General features: G+C 44.5%; 1 protein-coding gene across 1 annotated transcript in view; it reads right to left on the bottom strand.

Annotated features, from left to right (window-relative positions):
* The window catches only part of LOC310853966 (FERM and PDZ domain-containing protein 4-like), a gene marked incomplete at both ends in the record, with an annotated part of 100,387 nt that extends 80,227 nt beyond the window's left edge, over positions 1-20,160 (bottom strand). Inside the window, one exon of the mRNA XM_083758442.1 lies at positions 20,120-20,160. Within this exon, the coding sequence (XP_083614568.1) occupies positions 20,120-20,160 (41 nt within the window). The remainder of the gene's footprint in view (positions 1-20,119) is intronic.
* Between the last annotated feature and the right edge of the window lie 1,765 nt (positions 20,161-21,925).

The following is a 21,925-nucleotide window of genomic DNA, read 5'->3' as shown; positions in this document are numbered from 1 at the left end:
GCCAAGAAACAAGTGCACTAACTGTGATTACATAGTATGACGCTGACCTTGATGGATATACACAGGAAGCACTTCTACATACAGGACTGTCATTCTTGCCAGATTTTGCTAGAGAAACAAGCGGCCAGGTGTACGAAAACAAGCCCAAAAGACACGACTATATACGTTACGTTTTACCACTTTACATTGGCAATTTGAAAATAGCAGATCTACAAGCTCACATGCCGCGATGGGAAATATTGTGAGCTTGTTGATCTGATATTTCCCCAAAAATATTGGGAAAAAAAATTGAAATCTTTTGAACACTTCTGGTGCGTGGAGGCAGCAAAGATTCAGAGAAAAAAGTAATTTTTTTGTCTTCCCGTAAACAAGTTAGTAATGGGTGCGCATGCACCCAAACAGGTCGGAAAGGGCTGAGCAACGTCCGTTTCCAAAAAAAATGATTTTAGCCCCGTATTATATTGATAAAAAATACCTTAAGACGTGCCCACACGTCCTTAGCACCTTTTATTTGATAAGACGTGTGTGGACTGGGCATCAGATGTTTGAAACATTTTAACAACATAAATCCTGTATGGAGTCTGTAGCACAACATATTTCCACATAATATTTGTTCTGCAGACAAATAAAACTTTACATGAAAAAAACAACAATAGAAAGCAAGCCCAAATAAGCAACTGTCTAGACGTTAGGAACAAGCCCAAGAAGCCCATAGTCGCTTATCATAAGCAGACATGGCAACACTGAGTACTACAGTATCTCTCCCTGCCGGCGCTAAGCTCTCACACAGACATAATAATGCATTTAACAAATTAAAAAAGTATGGTTTTAAGCTCTGGGGAACCAGTATATTGCTTGCTGTTTATATAACTTTTTTTTTATTATAGCCATAGGCCTATAATCAGGAAGGGGGTGAGAGACCCAAGGCTAATACAATTAAGCATTCAGCAGAGTATAAATGTAACAGCTGGGTGGACAGGAGCCTGTTCTAAGACAATTATGACAATTGTGATTTCTTGATGAGTAACAGGCTAGATCTTTGTGTGATAGGACCTGTTTTACATTAACCACTTTAACCCTACCATCCCCATTCTAAGGAGAACTTTAGCCCCAAAACAGCAGCTAGTCTCGGACTATAATCAGCCTTTTGGTATAGAGGGAACAAAATAGCAGACCAAGTACAGAGTGAAAGGTCAAGTGTATGAAGTGTTGACAGTTAACACTAATTTCTATGACACTGCTGACAGTGCTGTCAAACAAGTTAGGGGTCCTTGGGATGAAAAACTTTATTAGGATGAACCCCTAGAGATAAATACATGTTACAGTCATCACATGTATACAGAACAGACAAAAATGAACACTAAATAAAATGACATACCTACATAGACAAACCACACACAACAACCAGTGCAAACCTTGAATCACAGCCTAAGGATGGCCTCCAGTAATAGACAAGAAAAACAGAAAAGGAAAAATATCTATGTACCATTCTGATTTGACTGAGATTTACTGACAAGTGTATGGGCTTGTGAACAGCAATTCCGCAAATTCATAGCTTTGGAATGGCGAATTCGGTCAGACAGCTTGGTAGCAGAGATTCTGACTTGGTCCCAATGCAACAGCAATTCCGATTGGACTGTCATTGCATTGTAACAGCAATTCAATGGTATGCATTCAGTAAGCATGAGCCACGTCTTGTGTGTTGGAGTGGGCTCTCAGCAGTGTAAAGACCCTCTAAGTGTTGTGTGATACTATCTGGAGCAGAACTAATGGCTCCACTCGCATCTTCAGCTAACTGTGGCTGATGTAAAATAAATGTCCTGGCAAACACAAGCAATGTCCAAATCGGTGCATAGAGGCGTCCTCGGTGTCTCTCTTAACTATAGGATATATTTGCTATAGGCCGGAGTGAACAATCTGTTAAAATAGCAGATTGTCTCATTACCACAAAGATATTTTGTGTAGAGCAGGGGAGTTTCAACGTATTTTTCAGGCCGAGGACTCCCTAACTGCAGACAGAGATGAAGCACTAGTATAACGTTGTGTTGCAGAATGAATTTTGTCATAGATTCCATAGATACAGTAGCTTGTTTGACAGTGTAAATTAAGATAAAACACATCCTTGTGTGTCCATGACCTTGTGAAAACTTCTCAACTCACTGATGACAGTGAGTTGGAGGTGATGTTATCAGAAGACAGACATGACTCTCAAACTTCAAGCAAGGTACAACGATGGCTCAGATTAGGAACAAATAATTCATTAAGAACCGGCAAGTGTACATGCAGGCCATTTAAAGTTCAATCAAGTATTCCTCTCTGCGATTAACATCTGACAATTTGACGTTATCTGACTTTTCTTGATGTGTTTAGAGCCACTTGTCTGCTGTCCTAAGCACTTGCGAACGCCGTTTCACCCAGATCTGTCATCGGTATCGTTCAACGTGAATACAGAGCATTAAATAATAAAGGACTAAAGGCAGTTTTTCGGGTCTAACGACTGACGCAAAGGACAAAACAAATGAATAATTATCTTGTACTTTTATGAGCTTCCCACTCTAGTCACAACATCAATCACCCTCCATGTCCTTTGCACTGTGAATTATGTATATGTCCCTCCACTTTATTGTCTTCTTCAAAGTCAGACTCGTTAACACATGTCCCAATAAAAAAGAAAAACTCATTAATTAGCCACTTAAACCATATAACTGTCAGGTGGAAACCTAATTTGTCCAAAAACTGTTACTTTTCAGGATTCACATTCCATAACAAAAAAAAGTAGCAGATCCACAAGCACAAAAAGTTATACAGAGACTTTAGATGCTATTTTTAATTCTTTAACTATTTATACCCTCCCACTTTTGACCTCTCTCTCTCTCTCTGGATTTGTTCTGAAAAGTGAAAACGAAAGAAAAACAGATTCAAAGTGATGAATTATTGACTGTGCACTTTGCCATGGGACACGTGTGGCTGCATGCATCTTCACAGCATGAAGACAGTCCTTCTAAATGCCATCGGACAGCGAGGGCAATGTATGGGAACGGTATAATGGTACAGGTACTGTACAGCCAATCATTCAGCACACAGTAAAATGTATAGGGGGCAGGTAGCTCTGGTCCATAGCTCTAATGCGTTGCATTTAGAACTATGCTACTCTTGACTTCCGCCGCTCGCATGAATGCAGACCGGCCTCTCGTCTTTAGCGTAAATAAAAATAACATTTTTGCTACTCACCAAAACAAACTACAAAGGCGGGTTGTGTCATTAGAAAGCCTACTTTCCTTAGTGGAAGCACTCTGAACCCCCCACCAAACGTATAAACGGTACTTTTTGCGGCCATTTTCACCGGAGGAAATAAAAGTGAGTGCTCCCACTAAGGAAAGTAGGCTTTCTAATGACACAATCCGTCTTTGTTTTGGTGAGTAGCGAAAACTTTATTTTTATTAACGCTAAAGACGAGAGGCTGGTCTGCATTCATGCGAGTGGCGTAAGTCGAGAGTAACATAGCTCTAAATGCAACGCATTAGAGCTATGGACCAGAGCTAGGGGGCAGGGAACATGGGAATTGCACTGTTAATGATATTGCAAATGTATATGTTAGTGGACTGAACTTCAGTCACTTCACATGAGAGAAAGGTGATCGGTGCATTGCCACGGTCAGGAGGTGTGTGTGTGTGTGTGTGCGCACGCGCAGCAATGGCGGCACGGTGGAAACATCTAACAACCGCACCCGTTCTAACTACGATCGTTAATGTAGTGGGTACAGCTTTTGGAACTTTTGCAACTCCTGTGGCGGTGGCTGTGTGTCAGGATATCACGTCAAGATGTACCCAGCGACGTAGTCTACTACCGGCAACCACGCTGCCTGTTGGTCCCTCCCGTGAACACTAACAGGTGCCGGGAGGAGAGGCAGTGGACCCGGTGACTTCCCCGCGGTGTGTCGGTCCGCCATCGGGGCAGCGGTGTGTGGACTTCCAGGCCCATGAGAGCGGCTGTGGAGTGTGGAGGGTGCAGCGTCACCGGGAGAGACCCGGTGAGTCGGCAACTTCCCTACGGCAGGCGGACGCCGCGTGTTGTCACCGGGCGGCGGTGTGAGACTGCTGGCTCCGTTCTCTCTGATGGTCCAGCCTGGGACATGTCCACAGACAGTTGTGGGAGCGTTTCGAACTCTCGACAGCTTGGAGTGTCCAGAGGATGAGGCAGAAGGTCTTGCGAGGTGTTGTACTGTCCCTGTTGTACTGTCTATGCCACCATATGAGACTAAGCCTAGTCCTGAGCACCGTTGTGTGAACGAATATGGCTATCAGAGACGCTGCTGAGTGACATTCTTGACATTCATGATTCCAAACATGTGTCATATAGGCTTGTGATTGTAACATAACTGCACACGTAAAGTTTGTGTCCTTGTATGCATTTTCCTTTGTGTGGACATAAATAAATTCTTAAAATGTGTGTGTGTGTGTGTGTGTGTGTGTGTGTGTGTGGCAAAGCTGTGTGTGTGTGTGTGTGTGTGTGTGTGTGTGTGTGTGTGTGTGTGTGTGTGCGTGCGTGCGTGCATTTGCGCATTTGAGGAGCTTGTTTGAGCAGAGGATACTTTGTGATTCGACCTTCATGCAATGCGATTGTTTTAAGATTACTCTATCATACAGATTGGTTAGAATTAGACATTTTTATTCCCACCCAAATGAAAACAAAAACATTATGGATGACAAATGTAACTGTGATGACATTTTTGGCACAGTAATCCAAAGTAAGAATGTAAAACAAAGATTAATCACATTCAAGGGCTAGGAATGCAAAATAATCTTCTGTGAGACTGTGACGCATTCAGCAAGCGGACAAGGACTCACTGCACTGAAACGTCTCTACATCATACAAGAGTGTCACACACAGCTGGTATATCAGCTATTATATTTTGTATATAAATAGGCTTAATAATAAAAAAGAAACCGTTTTGGACATACAAGCTTTCCACCCAATAAAGCTTTCCAAACAATAAGCACTTACAATGTATTTCTGCCCGACAAGAGTCATTAAGGCAGATACAAGGAAACATGCGAGTGCTCTGGGCCAACACGTTGTACTTGATGTTCTCTAGGCGCCTGGCGAACAAGCGACATACTTGTGTAGGTGAAGAACATGTGAGCATCACTACGCCTGCATGCTTGCCATTGTTCCTAACATACAGTTAGTCTTGTTCTTTGTAACCATGTAAGCTCTATATATACTTTGTGGAAATAGCCGATCTACAGGCATGGCGAGGCATTGTTAGCTTGTAGTCCTATTCCACAGAATCAAATGTGTGAATAAATGCTAAGATCTCTAATCTCTGAGCAATGCATGACAAGTCTTTTTTTTTCTCACCCCAAAAGTAGCGTTGCATTACTGTACCTTTTTATTTTCTCTACGTTGTCCCTCATTTAGTATTCCATATCCTACTGTATGAATTGTGTTTGATCCACCAGAATAATATATCAAAAGGATACATCAAACAATTTGGTAGCCCAAAAACATCCCTAAAGAAGGCAGCGTGTTTCTGCAGCTATAGAAGGAAATGATGGATGATTTAGTTTTTGTTAGTTTACCAAAAGTTACATGCTATGCCTTTAAAGGAGTAGTTCACCCCAAGAAATGCATACAGTATATTCTATCAATTAGGGTGGGGCGGAGGTGAGCGGGCGGGGTCGACATATGCCCTTACTGGGCTGAATTCAAGACACTTGCCTTGTGTCTGAACACAGCTTTGATGTTTGTGTTCTGCCCCCCCTCCCCCCATCAAACAAAATGTTTGGTCAAACCATATGGGTTTCCATTGAAAATGTATTGGAGCGGCCATTAAACACAGACACAAGACAAACGCAAGACAGGTATCTTGAATTTGTGAATGCAGCCCAGTAAGCGCACATTTCGACCTCACCCACTCACCTCCGCCCCACCCCCTCCTGGTGTTGCGGCCATCTTGGAAACTAAACACAATATAAACAATTGGATAATGGTGCGGCCGAGAACGGCCCTTATTACAACACACTATGGAATGAAGCATTGAATGAAGCAGGATGCTCAATGACTCTGGCTTCCCTTCCACCCCAGCTGCCTCCTAGTGACACCGGCACTTTAATCACCGGCAACATTTGATGCACTATGAACTATAACCCTGCACTTTATATTTATTTCCCTGCACGGTGTTGTCTTATGTCTGTTGGTATTTGTGAAAAGATAATTGAATGCACTCATGTTATGTCAAAGCAAATTGTGTGTATACACAAATGGCAAATAAAGGTATCTGAATCTGAATTCATGCCATGGAGATTATAATTTTTTTAGGTGGCATAAGCCAATAATTTGAGGGCGCACAAATTATTGGCTTATGCGACAAAAATAAATAAATAATAGTCACTAGTGTTGCTCTGGAGAGGGAAGTCTGGAGATCTCTGGTGGAGTTGTTTCCCCCGCGACCTGACTACGGATAAGCAGTTGAAGATGGATGGATGGATGGATGCCAATAATTTGATGACCGGGTGTCTGCTCAGTAGGATACTCTTTGAATACTACCTTTGAGTGTCTTTGAGTCTCCTACCGGATAGACTCAGGAAAATAAATCATGTTAAATGGGTGAACTACTCCTTTTAGCTTCAAAAATATATCAACCACACACAAGAAAAACATGATTTTTGGTGGAGTGAACGTTTAAAAATAATAAATGTTACTTTTAATACGTCAAGACATTTTGGAAAATGTTTGAAATGTTTCACCTACTACAGTATAATAATGGCATGACAAAAATAGGCTGGCCAGGTTAAAAAAAAAGCGCCTAATGAAAGTGTGGCGTGCGCCACCGAGCACAGAGAAAGCAAATTGTCTTTTTTTGCAGAAGGCATGGAGGGAAGGAGCTCTCCGACTGAATGGAACGGAAATGGAAAGAGAGCCTCCTTCATTTGCATAATTGATCAAATTTGTTTGGTAGTTAAAAGGGACATAGACGAGTGGATGAGGCGTGAGTGGATGGATGGATGCATAATGCAAACCATCACAGCATTCCAATTAGAATCTGCGTGCCATCCAGTCAGGGATGTGACTGCAGTTACGCTGATGTGGTGAGAAGATTCCCTACAACATGCACCGGATTTAGGAATGAATGAATGAAAGAATATGAGAGGATGTCCAAAAAAAAAAAACTTTTCAAGATTGCTGATGTTTGCATTAGATTGCATTTTTGTCTTTTGTTTTCTCCTTTTGTAAATAACTGTAAAAAAATAAAAAATTGCGATGTTTTCTTCTGTCTCAGTGGACACTTTTTTTGGGGTGCCTTGAAAGATTCACATTCAAAAATAGCAAAAGTATCGGAAGCTCAAAGTTTGTTGCTTTGCACTGCATTTCAAACTTGTGGATCTGCTACCTTTGATGCTTTTGTGTGTGATAAATATTATTATCTGGAAAACGTTTACCAGATAAGAACTGCTCATTGGTGGAAGGAGTACTTGAGTAAAAGTACACACACACACACACACACACACACACACACACACACACACACACACACACACACACACACACCATAGAAACAATGTCCACGCTGCCCAATGTGTGGACTCACACCATAGAAACAATGTCCACGATGCCTATAATGTGGACTCACACCATAGAAACAATGTCCACGCTGCCCAATGGGGACTCACACCATAGAAACAATGTCCACGCTGCCCAACGTGGACTCACACCATAGAAACAATGTCCACGATGCCCAATGGGGACTCACACCATAGAAACAATGTCCACGCTGCCCAATGGGGACTCACACCATAGAAACAATGTCCACGCTGCCCAATGTGTGGACTCACACCATAGAAACAATGTCCACGATGCCCAATGTGGACTCACACCATAGAAACAATGTCCACGATGCCTATAATGTGGACTCACACCATAGAAACAATGTCCACGCTGCCCAATGGGGACTCACACCATAGAAACAATGTCCACGCTGCCCAATGTGGACTCACACCATAGAAACAATGTCCACGATGCCTATAATGTGGACTCACACCATAGAAACAATGTCCACGCTGCCCAATGGGGACTCACACCATAGAAACAATGTCCACGCTGCCCAATGGGGACTCACACCATAGAAACAATGTCCACGCTGCCCAATGTGGACTCACACCATAGAAACAATGTCCACGATGCCTATAATGTGGACTCACACCATCGGGGTTGAACCGGTTCAGTTATTTCCCCCCGCCTAATATTGAACCAGTTCAGAGTGTTTCCACTGAAAATAAATTGGAACCCTCAAAGTTGGTTCAGAACTGTCTGGAACCAAAACATGGCCACCGGTTCCATGAAAGCACCACGGTTCCAAGAATCTGGAACGGAACCTGTTTTAGAACCAACGTTATTTTGGTGGAAAAGGGGTCAGAGAGCAACACTCAACACATAAGGCAAACAAAGAATGATAATACCATAATTGGCGATGATAGATGGATGGATGGACGGTTGGGTTCGGTTGTGGTGAGCGTACATACAGACACAGGCAGACAGACAGTGGGTGGGTGAGACATGCGATATGATCCGGTCCACTGAATCAAATGCCAGCCGACAGGATTCGGCCATGTGTGCCGGCCCCTACAGCACTGAACACCAATCAAATCCCTTAGGAGGATTATCCCGACTCAAATCAAGACGATCGTGCAACTTTAAGGCTAGTGACAGACACAAAGAGAGGGAGAGAGAGAGAGAGAGAGAGAGAGAGAGAGAGAGAGAGAGAGAGAGAGAGAGATGTGCAGCTATGCTTTCTCCGGCGTGGATTCATGGGAAATAAAGAGCGACCATAAAACACTCCATTGAGTCGTCTGACATTGACAAAATGCTGCGTCAGGAAATCATAAAACATGTATATCTGGGAATAAAAAGAAGAAAAGGTAATAGAATAATAAAGGTAAAATTGTGGCTCTAGTCAAAACTCCTCCTAGGCAAAGTTATTTATGAGAGAACGACCTTGACGCGACAATTCTTCCATTTCCTTCACTATGTCACCTAAAATGAACCCGACAGCACAGTCATAATTGGGGATCATTTGCATTTTAACGTATTCTTTGAAATACTCTACGGTAGAGACATCAACACTGACGTAAACAGCATTTGGTTTAAAGCAGTCCCAAGCGGTTGGACCTAGATTTCAATGCTCTTCACACGGGACAACTCAAATGGGCTCCTGCTCTCAAGTGGCAGCAGGCACGGGCATAAAACAGCGTGCGTTTTGGCACACGGCACAGCGGTCTGCTATGAGTAACACAAACAAGGCCTGCTGACTGCCTCTGCCTTGCCAAGCGCGCTCGCACATGCACACGCGCACGCGCACACACAGTCGGCACATCCATTTACACACAGTGAATGCTGAGTTAGGCACCGGGCCGTGTTTGGTGCATGTAATGATTGTAATGGACGGGAGAGACTGCGCTCATGGTGATCGAATCTCCAATGGTACTCAACCCCCAGTACTTAAAGGACCACTTCACCACTTTTCAACCTACCTTCATATAATAGGTCCTCACAAACAAATCATGAAAAAAATGGCGCAGTTTTTTTCTACTCGGTCTGTGTCTCATAAGAGGGCTGTGGGCAGTTCAGAAACCGTCTTCCAGTGACATCATCGATGGGGAATACAAGCTAATAAAAACTGCAGGCTTTCTAGTCCTGAAAAGTTGCAATGCAAAAATGGAAGCCATCGTTCTCACGATAATGAAAATCTAAACATTTTTGTAGAAAAATCTTGTTTAAAAATAATCTGCCTAATGATGATGTCATTGGAAGACGGTTTCTAAACTTCCCACAGCCCTCCTATGAGACACAGATTGAGTAGGAAAAAAATATTAGTGAGGACCTATTATATGAAGATAGGTTGAAAAGTGGTGAAGTGGTCCTTTAAGTACTGGGGACCTAGAGGCTGCTGAGCCAGCCTGACGGTGTGCCGCGGGTTCGACTCCGATCCCGACGACCTTTGCCGACGACTACAGTGTCACATAAAAGCATCTGAAGTAGCAGATCTACACGCTTGAAAGACGGTGCGAAGCAATGCGTTTTGGGCTTGTAGATCTGCTACTTTTTGCCATTTTTGAATTTGAAATTTTGAATCCTGAAAAGTTAAAGTTTTGGACATATGAGGTTTCCTCTACCCGACAGAGACAATATACAATATCCTCCTGGATACTGATACATTGATGCTATCATCAGGTCCTGTTATTTATTTGCCTTGCTCATCATCAATTGCTCATCTTGCAATCAATTTAATTTTTCACCAAAGAGTGCCTTGGATTATTTTCTTTTCAAGTCTGTAATTCACATTTTGACAAGCAGTACTACTACTCACCCAGGAATCAGCCCAGCTCCTAATCCAGACAACAGTCTTGTCAAAACTCGACTATTGTAACTCCCTCCTTACTGGCCTACCAGCATGTGCACTTAAGCCTCTCCAGCTGATCCAAAATGCCGCCAGCCAAAATTCTCACATGTCTCCCCCCTGCTCCGCTCCCTCCACTGGCTCCCGGTCGCTGCCCGCACAGAATACAAAACTCTGATGCTGGCATTCAAAGCAACCAAAGGTATGGCTCAAGTACCCTCACTAGAAACGCCGGGACAACGCTCCACACGTCCCAAACTCTTCTCCCTTCTGGCTCCAAAACTGTGGAATGCACTTCCCATTGCAGTCAGAACTGCAGCATCACTCCCAATCTTCCGCCGTAGTCTGAAAACCCACCTTTTCAGACTCCATCATGGCCCATAGCACTTACCCCACCCCCTTAGATAGCATTTCTGTAGACTTAAATAGCATTTGATACAGACTTATAGCATGTTATGTAGACAGCACTATAATTGCATTGTATGTAGTCATAGCACGTCATAGTACATATGTATAGCATAGTAGTATAGATGTATAGTTTATGTATAGCTTCATTATATAGATATTCCACTGTTACTTTCTTAGCTTACCCATGTTTCTTGATAAATGTTTTTATGTGATGTATTCCCATGCTTTTTTGTTCTTGCTTAATGTAAATCGCTCTGGATTAAGAGCGTCTGCTAAATGCCTAAATTGTAAATTGTAAGGATACCTTTTTGTCTATATGGTTTTACCTGTATCACCAAAGAGCACCCATTTAAGAGCCACTAACAGATCCCTGCAGCGCTTCCATTCCTCTATTTCTACATTGATGCTATTATTCCTATATTTGAAATAGCTTATGGCTTATGTGGTTATTTGTAGTGGTTAATGTTAATGTATACTTCTAAAATGTCTCTTCTCTTTAAAATGTAGTGGAGCGAAAGTCATCAATTATCTTGATATTGTCCAATGCATGAGATGGTGCTGGTGAATGAATGTCTGCACTGAGTGGACAGAGCTATGTGTCACCGTTCCACAGCCATGTCTTTGACCACAGGCTGTGAAGCAGACGGCAAGGAAAAGTGACGTTTGCGCGACCTTTCGATGATTGGCCGATTGACGGCATGTGACCTCGTCTGCTGGAAGCCTCGTCTGCTGGTGCGCACCAGCAGACAGCGGGCGAAACAGAGATCGATATAGGTCACCACATTCCACGCAACTTTCACACCTAACCCATTCTGACCTGAGATCAGATTCTAAAAATGTCTTCTACATCCTGACAGTTTTCCATTCTGACCTGAGATCAGATTCTGAAAATGTCTTCTACGTCAGTCGTTCTTCGATTTTTCAAAAATAGCAGACCTACAAGCTCGTAGCTTGTAGATCTGCTATTTTTCAATAGCTAAAGCATAACATAGTGCTAACACCAAAAGGGGTTCCCGCCCAGAATGGGTCCTCTAAAAACTCCGGACGGATCAACAACCTGACACACGCTAAAACGTATTTGCACAAAAGCTAATTTCACCCACTTTTTACAAAAAAAAGTTGATTCTGATTATTTCTTTTAACGGGCTGTTCAGAGCATTTCTAGGGGAAAATCACTTCATTGCCAGGGTCACTGGAGGAAAGTGGGGAAAATGAAAAGTGAAGATATTTTACTAAATGCACATTTTCTGCAACTATTTTCTGTCTCTCGAACACTTCATTCAGAGTTCATTCCTACTCCAGAGCACTCCATTGGAACACGCCATTGTTATGTTGGACTGTCTAATCATAATCCTTATCCCCGTCACTTCTCATCCAGGGTTATCCTTCTTTAGACATTAGTCAATTCATGTCAAGTCACTATGAAAATGCATTCTTTTGAAGTCTTTGGTCTTTATGTAAGGCATAAACAAATTTAAAATGTACTGTGTGACAGTGTGCGTGAACAGAACACACCGCAATTTTCTGTCGACATGAATTCCTCTCCACGTGTACTCCATTGTCTACTGTATAGATATAGAAAAGGCAGAGAAGCCTGTGGTATTAGTGTGATTCATTCAAATCATTGCTCCTTGGATAAGCATTGCAGTGACAGAGACTACAGCAGTAACAAGAAAGTAACAAGAAACGCCACAGAGAGGGTAGACCGCTGTCCTGTGATATCGGCTTTTGTTTTCAATCACTTAACATAATGCGAACGCTTTATTGCCAGCATAGAGCTGATGCACGGAGCTGCTTGACAGAGTGTGCTACTGTATACTGTATAGACTTCCTGTACACTGAGCCACCAAAGACCGCATCTTACTAAAAGACAAGACAGCTACAGCCAGCGGTAGGATTTAGAAGACTTTTTTTTTAATTTCGACGTCAGGCCTGAGGCCGAGACTGTGACGTTTCGAGCACAAGGCTCTCCCTCACAAGGCTTTTCTGAGGAAGAGCCTTGTGCGTCAAAACGCCACCGTCGCTTTAATGGTGCACGAAAGGCATCTATAGCATTGGAGCCCTCAGTGTGCGAGCGTCTTTATTTTTGATTCTGTATACCGTTTGTCGCTCAGAACCTGCCCCAAGTTTGGGTTGGGGATGTCTTCGCTCCCTTTTCCGCCGATTCTACAAATACCTTCTAAATATGTGGGCTAGTTTGAACACACTTTTCCGTGCCAATGACCACACTCAAATTACATGTATTTATTATTCAGATGAAGCAGTATGCTACTGTCTTCTAATCTATCCTCCATAGCTGATACTTGGTGACTGATGTGTATCGAGCCGACTATTGATCACATTAAACGACCTGCTCATCCAATCAGCCATTAACCCATTCATTCAATCTCCATTCACCTCTCTGCCTCGCTTTCTCTCTCTCACTCCAACCAAGACCACACGAAGAAGAGTAGGGACAATTCCAGATGCTGTAGCTCGTGTACAGTGTGTGTGTGTGTGTGTGTGTGTGTGTGTGTGTGTGTGTGGTTACATGTGTGTATGCGTGCGCGAGTGTATGTGTGCACGCACAGCGTGTGTGTGTGTGTGTGTAGGTTTAAAAGATTTATCAAGGGCCACGTTTTGTGGGCTTAGCAAGGCGACCCCACTCGAGGCAGGGATCATCCGAACACATTGTGTGTGTGTGTGTGTGTGTGTGTGTGAGTTGTTACAGCGGCAGGGTGAGTGGCATCTAGAATAACAGTGATCAGGGATTGCAGTTCACTGAGCTTCTCATTATTATTGCAGCCTCTACTTATAGAGTATCCCTCCCCTCCCTCCCTCCCCCCCCCCCCCCCCCTCTTCTCTCTCTCTCTCTCTCTGCCTTTCTTTTCAATCGGTCCCTGGCATCACACTCATTGTCACTTCATCCTCCTTCTTCTCATGAATAAAATACACGTAATTTTACTCACGAGTACAGCATTCAAACACAGAGATGTCTGTCCATATAGGGTCTGGAATTAAGAACAAATAACTGACTTAAAAAACGTATACTCATGTAGGTTAATTGAATAATCAAGAAGCATATTTCTGTCTTCGCTGTCGGGCAGAAACCTCTTATCTCCATATTTTAACTTTGTGTAAACGCCCTTATGTGATCATACTTACAGCTTCACACAAAAGACTGTCGTAGATCGATACAATACATCCAGTTGATCCAAGGCTACTGTAGTATGTAAGTCATTTATGAAAAAAACAATAACAATAAGGACTTACGAGGTTTCTGCCCGACAGCAATGATATTCCACCACCATATGGGTGCAGCTTTTAGGCGTATACGTGCAAAAATACATCGTTCTACCCATTCCCAGGGTTCCCGTGTTGGCGACAACGGGTACTCTGGCAAAGCCCCTGACACTACAACAGTTGGATTGGCACTGCCAATTTATCACTGAATCACTTATCACTTGGATTGGCACTGGCAAGGTGTGAGGGCTGCATACTGGCCCGAACCTTCCCAACAGAAAATGTATAGAATGTTATTTTCAGTGATGAATAAAACATCAAGCGAATTACAACACATTTTAAGTTATGGAAATTAGTAAAATTACCATTCAATAAAAGTAAGTTATACAAGTTAATCAAGCCTGACTGCCAGGTTGCACGCAGGCTCCTAAGGGTTTAATTTAATAACTCAGTCAGAAGTCTTGAAGGGCCTCAAATGTATTCAGTATAATGTCTAAATCAAACCTGAAACAGATGAACAGCGTAGGGAATTAGAAATGCAGTACTATACATTCTCAATAAGCAGCGTTCTGCATGTCGCTTATATACTGTAAGAACCCTGTCCTGAATGGTTTAAGAACTCAAGAGGCATGCTAAAACATCGCCGTAACCGCAGCACATTTTGCTAACGTGGTTCTCCTCTTGGCAGTCCTTTTTGTGCCAGGAGGAGCCATCCGGCTGCCCCCCCCCCCCCCCCCATGACGACAACCTATAAGACATTGCACTGCCTGTTCTGTCCTTTTGGGCTGAGTTCCTGCTGACTCTGGCACACTCTACACATGTACTGGGACACTGTGGTGCACTTACACAGAGCCATGACAGATGTCTGGAGAACTGCTGTGAGTGAGACTCACACTTATGGCTCTCTCTTCCACTACAGTGCAAGAACATGCTGGAACTGTGCCATGCCGTGAAATGTTATTAGTGTGGTTGCCCCGAAAGGGCATTCTTTGCAACAAATGGAATACACTTAATGGCGTTAATGGCTCCGGCCTTTTAAGATGTTCCCTACATTTTGCTGAGCAGCATGCTCAGCAAAATCAGGGAACGCTATTCAAAATCCTCCCAAAGGGGTAAAGAGCAGGCCCATAGGAAGTAATCATGCAAACTTGAATACATTTTAACACAAGTAAGACGTGCAACATTTATTTTATTTTTTAAAGTTTTCTTTAAGTTTTTTAAAGTTTTTATTTAAGTTACGTTTTTTTTAAGTTAAGTTACGTTTTTTTTTGTGTGCGTGTGTGTTTTTGTGTGTGATACAGCTGCGCCCTCTGGTGGCGTGCGAGTGGTGTTACAGCGTGACACACACACAGACAGACAGACAGACAGACATGTTCTGCTAGGTCTCATAATTAGTGCTAGTGCTCACTGCGTTCGCAATTAAAGCCATAGACCATTGCATCAGCATGCAGAGAGCCACATTTCAACGTACCGCGTTTCATGGGGGAATGAGGTGTGATTGGTGTGTAGGACGGCGTGGCTGACTCACAGCTGATTACAGCACAAGCATTGAGACTCCCGCACCCTGCATGAACCGACGCCACGCTTCGTTTAGGCTTCAAGACACAACTGAGACCAAAGACCATTTTTTATACCCAACCGGTTACATTCATTGCTGCATTGGATTCATTTTTTAATTGAAAAAGCCACTTCCCAGTGGGAACATGTGGAAACAAGAAAGATTAGGGACATTCAGCAGCATTAAAGCAGATGGCGCGACCAAAAGAGAAAAAAAGAAAAGGAAAAGAAAAAATCCATTCATAGCTGTAATGTGTGTAATGAACGAGAAACGGAGAAATGGAAATCCTCTCTGTGCCAACATATAACAGTATTTACAAAGCTGAGCTCTCAACTAGCAATTGGCCTTATCAACCTCTATAATTCCATCCGTCAAGTCCCCGTTCTCTTTACTAAGCTTTGTGCTGCTGCCCATTTAACTGTTTCCGTTTCTTCTTTTTTTAATTATTATGTGTCAGAGGGAGACTCTCTGGGGCTCCAAAGGATTTGAGCCCCTGAGCTCGTTTGCCAAGCTATTTTGTTTGTTAACCCGCTAAGACCTGGATTCTGGACCAATCAGCAATTGATGAGGCAATAGGATTCGAGATAATATTCTAGGTGGCGATGGTTATGCTTTAATGTACACAACATCATGGGGAGAAGTACAACACTCAGTGTCGGTGGTAAGGGTAGTTCTGCCAAAAGGCCCAAAGGGCTCAAATCATAGCTATACTGTAGCTGCACAAGCTGAACCATAACAAGGCGGGCTGTGACATAAACAATAGCCGTCAGGCCTAGTGGAGACAACTAGGCTTTTACAAGCTACCAAATGTCACAATCCATGCAAGTACTATATACAGTAAGTGATGGTAAGATATAAAGGTTAGCTATAAGCAACCACAATAACAGCATGGTATATAACGAATATTTCTTCTGCAGACTCATTGGAATAGATATATATAAGCCCAAAAACCTTCGGTGAGGCCTTTAGGAGGGCCATTCGAGCCGCAAGAGGAGCCTGCAGTACTACCATTGCCCAGGTGGAGCCTGCAGAACCATTGCGGCTCAAGAATCCACCACTCCTGAATGAAGTGTCTGGTGCTGGGAGTCTGGTGCAACGCACAGGTCCTCGCTGTACTCCTGGTGAGAGCAGGAGTGGACCTGGTGGAGGGGAGGGCGCGGACAGGAGGCAACCCACAGAGCCTAGTCCCTCCACATACCAGAACTGTACCTCTCAGTCCCGGCATAGTAGTTCCGGAGTGGTTCCAACGGATTGTGCGGCCCTGGTCTTTACCTAGTGGGTCTGATCGAGGGTAGCTACTGGGACGTAAGTCGGGACTTGATCACCCCGGCTGGGTCACCCGAGTGAGGGACCTGTTCGCGAGAGCCGGAACCCCGATGACCTTGGGATACATCACTGAGGATACGTCCCAGGTGCATCCATGCGGTGTATTTTTGTTCTGAGGCCTAAATCAGTAATTAGTACACCCCCCCCCCCCCCCTCCCCTTCGTATACCGGCACGCAGTCACACCCCGTCATTATCACCATCTCCACATGACACGGTAGAGAGCCATTTCACCGCCACCGCACACCGCTTTCCTGTCAGTCCAGCTGAATGAGCGCCATGGCTGGCACCGCGTCAACAGACCGCCTCGACTTGTTGACACCCGGTTACACCTGTGATATAAGTCAAATGCAGTCAAATTTCATGCCAAAGCCAATATGGCTCCTGTGCATGGAGCCTATTTTTGGGAGGGTTGAAATCAATCGAGTCAATTAAGGATATTTAACTGTATTGGTTCAGTGTGAGTGAAGTATCCTTCATTAACTATCCATCACTGAGTCATCTGTCTCTCTGCCTAACTGAACAAATGTTCACATTCACTGTCAGCCGTTCCTGTGTGCTCTGGCAGACAAGTAATTATCTGCACTTGTTTTCCTACTCCTCTCCTTGTGTCTACATCATTCATCATCCGCCATGTCTTCCTTTCTCACCTCCATCGAATTTAGTGTAGTTCTCTCTCTCTATCTCCCCCCCCCCCCCCCCCCCCCTTCCTCATGCCACTCTGTCTTTTAGGCTAGCCACGCATTTCCAACGTTCCCGGTACGTGTCACCATTTCTCACCTAAGCACCCCCTTTGGTCATAATGGAACTCATTGCGGTATTACTGTATTGATCCAGCCTAGTGGCGGAATAGAATACGCAATGTCAGCCCGACTTGGGGTTCCACTCTGTATGCAGCGGAGAGATCTTCAGGGCATACACTCAGACTCTGTATGGAAACCAGTTCCATTACCAAAACGATTCCACTCGCGTACCAGTAACAGTGACATTAAACTTGATTTACTCATTGTGTAAAACCAGTGTGTCTCACACTCCACAGACCCCCATATGTACACATTTTGGTTCCAGTTACAGACCTCTAAGGGCTCTATTTGGTTCCACTTCCTAAGCCTAACTATCAATAATTTAGTTGCGGACCCCCCTGGAACACCCTCAAGGACCCCTCGGGGTCCTCAGACCCCACATTGAGAATCACTGGTGTGAATCCTAATGCCTGTCTTGCATTATGGACTAGCACAAACTGCAAAACTACAACTGGGCACTAAGTCGTTTTTGCCGTTCTTTAATTTCCTTTTTGTAAATCCCTTTTAAATTATTTCGGTCATTTAAAAAAAAAAGAAAAACAGTTGTTGAGCATACAGTAGCCTACCACTTAGTCAACAAGGTGACTATTTGGCCATTGACTATTACATCTGTTAAACTACGCCGTGGAAATATAGTGGTATAACAACTGTATTATGCTTTTAGAATCATATACCATTCATGCTTAATGAAATAAAAAATAAAAACACCATGCATTGCCCGAGGCCAATGCTATGCTAATTGTCACTACACTGCTAGTTCCTGACTGACTGCTAACAACTAGAACCCATGGGGCCATGGGGCAAAACAGCACATGTTACAGTTCAACAGATCCGCACAGGAACCCCTTGTATCTCCATATATCAACTTTTTGATTTATGCCCTATACTAGTAGCGAAAATAGCCAATGTACAAGCTTTGCAAGATGGTCTGATTTGCCCTAATACGAAAACATTTTGAAAGTGCAAGAGGTTATATTGTATGGGTTTTATGGATATTGAAACAATGAAAAGTATTAACAAGAGCTTATGTCACTCAATGATAACTTCATTGGAACACAGATTATTTTCCCTGAAAAGTAACAGAGTTGGACAAGGTTTTCAGCAGACACCACGACAGAGCAAACACAGAGGCATCAGAACTCAGCTCGCACGCACGCACACGCACACGCGCACACACACACACACACACACACACACACACACACACACACACAGGCATCAGAACACAGCTCACTCACACAAACAGACAGAAGGATTGTGGAAGACTATTTTTGGGCACAGCCAACAACTCCCCTTAGCATTTTGTCAAACACACACACACACACACACACACACACACACACACACACACACACACACACACACACACACACACACACACACACACACACACACACACACACACACACACACACACACACACACACACACACACACAACCACTTAGAATGATTGAAAAAGTGAGTGGAGTGTTGGTTTCTTGCTTTAACCACATTAACCCTGGTGTCAAATATTCTTTTACATTTGAATGTTTTACCAAACTTGCTCTTGTCTTAACACGTCACGCTATAACGTGTTGCGAGCTTGTAGATCTGCTAGCTTTTATCCATTGTATATAAAAAGTCTATACATTTATATAGTAGGGCTCCACTTTGAAGGGTCACATGTTTGGGATGTTTGTCGCTATACAGTAGACCTAGTATACATTATTGTTAATGTCGGGTGGAAACTGTCCAAAGCTGGTACTTTTCACGAATCAAATTCGAAGAAGGGCATTCATTTACAATAAAAGTTGTAACGTTGAGGAGAGGTTTCTGTCCGACTGCAATACTGTTACTGCACTGTACGTATGTATACAGTCACTATAATGTACCATCCATCCTAATTTATTGTAATGGTCTTCTCTTGTTTCATTAATCTTCCCTTCTCACCAAGTTTGGCTCCAAAGCTAGAACAGCCATGTTCCAATTTGGGCGGCTTCATCAAAGCCTGCACGCACTGGCCCAATGTGTCGCTTCCTTAAGAAGTATAATATTAATCACAATTACTTTAAAGGTTTCGCTTTTCAAAATGTTAAAAACCAGTTACATGGTCAGCTTCCTCACTGCACGCTGTACTTTACACACTGTCAATATTCGCTGACCTCCTCAAACACACATCCATTGTACACAATATTTCATGCATGCACGCACACACGCTGGCGCGCGCACACACACACACACACACACACACACACACACCTGCGCATGTGCACAGAGCATCGGTTAACCCACTTAACATGCACACGCTGTCTTCCCCTCACTTCTGTATTATTTGACAAGCACATATGCATTAATGCACGCACACATGCATGTGCGCAACTGCGCACACACACACACGCACACACACACACACACACACACACTCACCCTGACAGCTTTCCCATCTTGGAGAAGCCAAACACGTCCATGTGTTGGTTCCAGTGCTCAGACTCTCCGCGTCTGCATTCTAATCCCGCATCCTAAAGAAGCATCTCCTCCAATCTCACAATCCAGAAACCCAAACAGACCGGACCGGACCAGACAGACCCCGCCATTCACCCTGGATCCATATCGATGGTGATGATGATGATGGTGGTGCACACAACTTGTAAACTAGTAAAAAAAAAAAAAAAAAAGATTCACACTTTTTTTGTAGGCGGGGGGGGGGGGGGGGGGGGGGGTGTCAAAGGTTCTTATGAGGAAAAAATGTCAAAACTCCCTGTTGTTACACGACAAGAGCACAGTCAACGCATTCCCTCGCTTCTGAGAACGCTGTGAGCTTAGAGCGGGTGAGAGAGAGAGAGAGCGAGAGAGAGAGAGAGAGAGAGAGCTCCCTCCTCTCTGTCTCTCTCTGGGATGGGACTATATAGCCGGTCCTCACTCCTCCTGCTGCTGCTGCTGCCTTCGGCACCCCCCCTCCCCCCCTCCCCCCTCCTCCTCCCCCGGCCGAGCACGTCCGGGGCTGCGATGCGATGTCCCGGCGGTGTATATACTCCGCATCTCAGCCTGCCATGCATGCGCTCGCCGCTCGCCGGAAGATGTGTCTCCGCGTCCGACCGTCCCACAGAGCCGCCAACCGAGGCACGCGGAGAGTGGAGGGGGGGGGGGGTGGGGGTCGGATAGAGGAGGGGGGGACTGAACCAACGAGGGAGGGATGGAAGCGAATGGCGTCAGATGACAGATGCTCCCCTGGGCTATATAGCTGCAGCACCTTCTCTGCTGAATTGGAGCCGCGAGAGACCCCCCCCCCCCCACCACCCACAACGGTCGCCCTGGGGTGCTGAGGAGAGAGAGAGGAGAGAGGACAGAGGGATGGAGGGGAGGACGGGAAGGGGGGACCAGGAGGAGGGAGGCGGTCTAAAAGAAAGACACAGTGAAAATGTGTATAGGCTATAGAGAGTGTGCTCCAGTGTAGGACCGTGGAAGAGAGAGAGGGAGAGAGAGGGGGGGGGACAGAGTAAAGCTGACTCTGCAGAAAGTGCACGCAGGACCCCCGTCTCTGTGTCCGTCTCTGCTTAAGTGATGCACTAGCCGGCAATAACTCACATCCCCCCCCCCCCCCCTTCGTATACCGGCACGCAGTCACACCCCGTCATTATCACCATCTCCACATGACACGGTAGAGAGCCATTTCACCGCCACCGCACGCCGCTTTCCTGTCAGTCCAGCTGAATGAGCGCCATGGCTGGCACCGCGTCAACAGACCGCCTCGACTTGTTGAGGTTCAATTAAGTATAGCCTGTGTGTGTGTGTGTGTGTGTGTGTATGTACGCTGAGGGCAAGTGTGTGAGTGAGTGTGTGTGTGTGTGTGTGTGTGTGTGTGTGTGTGTACGTACGTACGCTGAGGGCAAGTGTGTGAGTGAATGTGTGTGTGTGTGTGTGTGTGTGTATGTGTGTGTGTGTGAGAGTGAGTGAGTGAGTAAGTGTCTGTGTGTGTGAGTGAGTGAGTGAGTTAGTGAGTGAGAGTGTGTGTGTGTGTGTGTGTGTGTGTGTGTGTGTGTGCGTGTGTGTGTGCATGCACAGTTGGAATTTTAATAACGGCGACGGAGATGGTGTCCTGCTCGACGTGACGCACCGAGCCCACGCTGTACGGCCGTGTGAGTGTATACGTGCGCGCCGCTCGCGGCGGGCGGAGAGAAACGATTAATTAATTGGAAAGCGAGGCTATAGCTGCTGGAGTGGATTAAAAAGGCA

Source organism: Protomyctophum parallelum, assembly GCF_964188405.1.
Source record: "Protomyctophum parallelum genome assembly, chromosome: 23".
Classification (NCBI taxonomy): Eukaryota; Metazoa; Chordata; class Actinopteri; order Myctophiformes; family Myctophidae; genus Protomyctophum; species Protomyctophum parallelum.
Note: the sequence above shows the minus strand (reverse complement) of the source record. Positions and strands in the feature narration are given on the sequence as shown.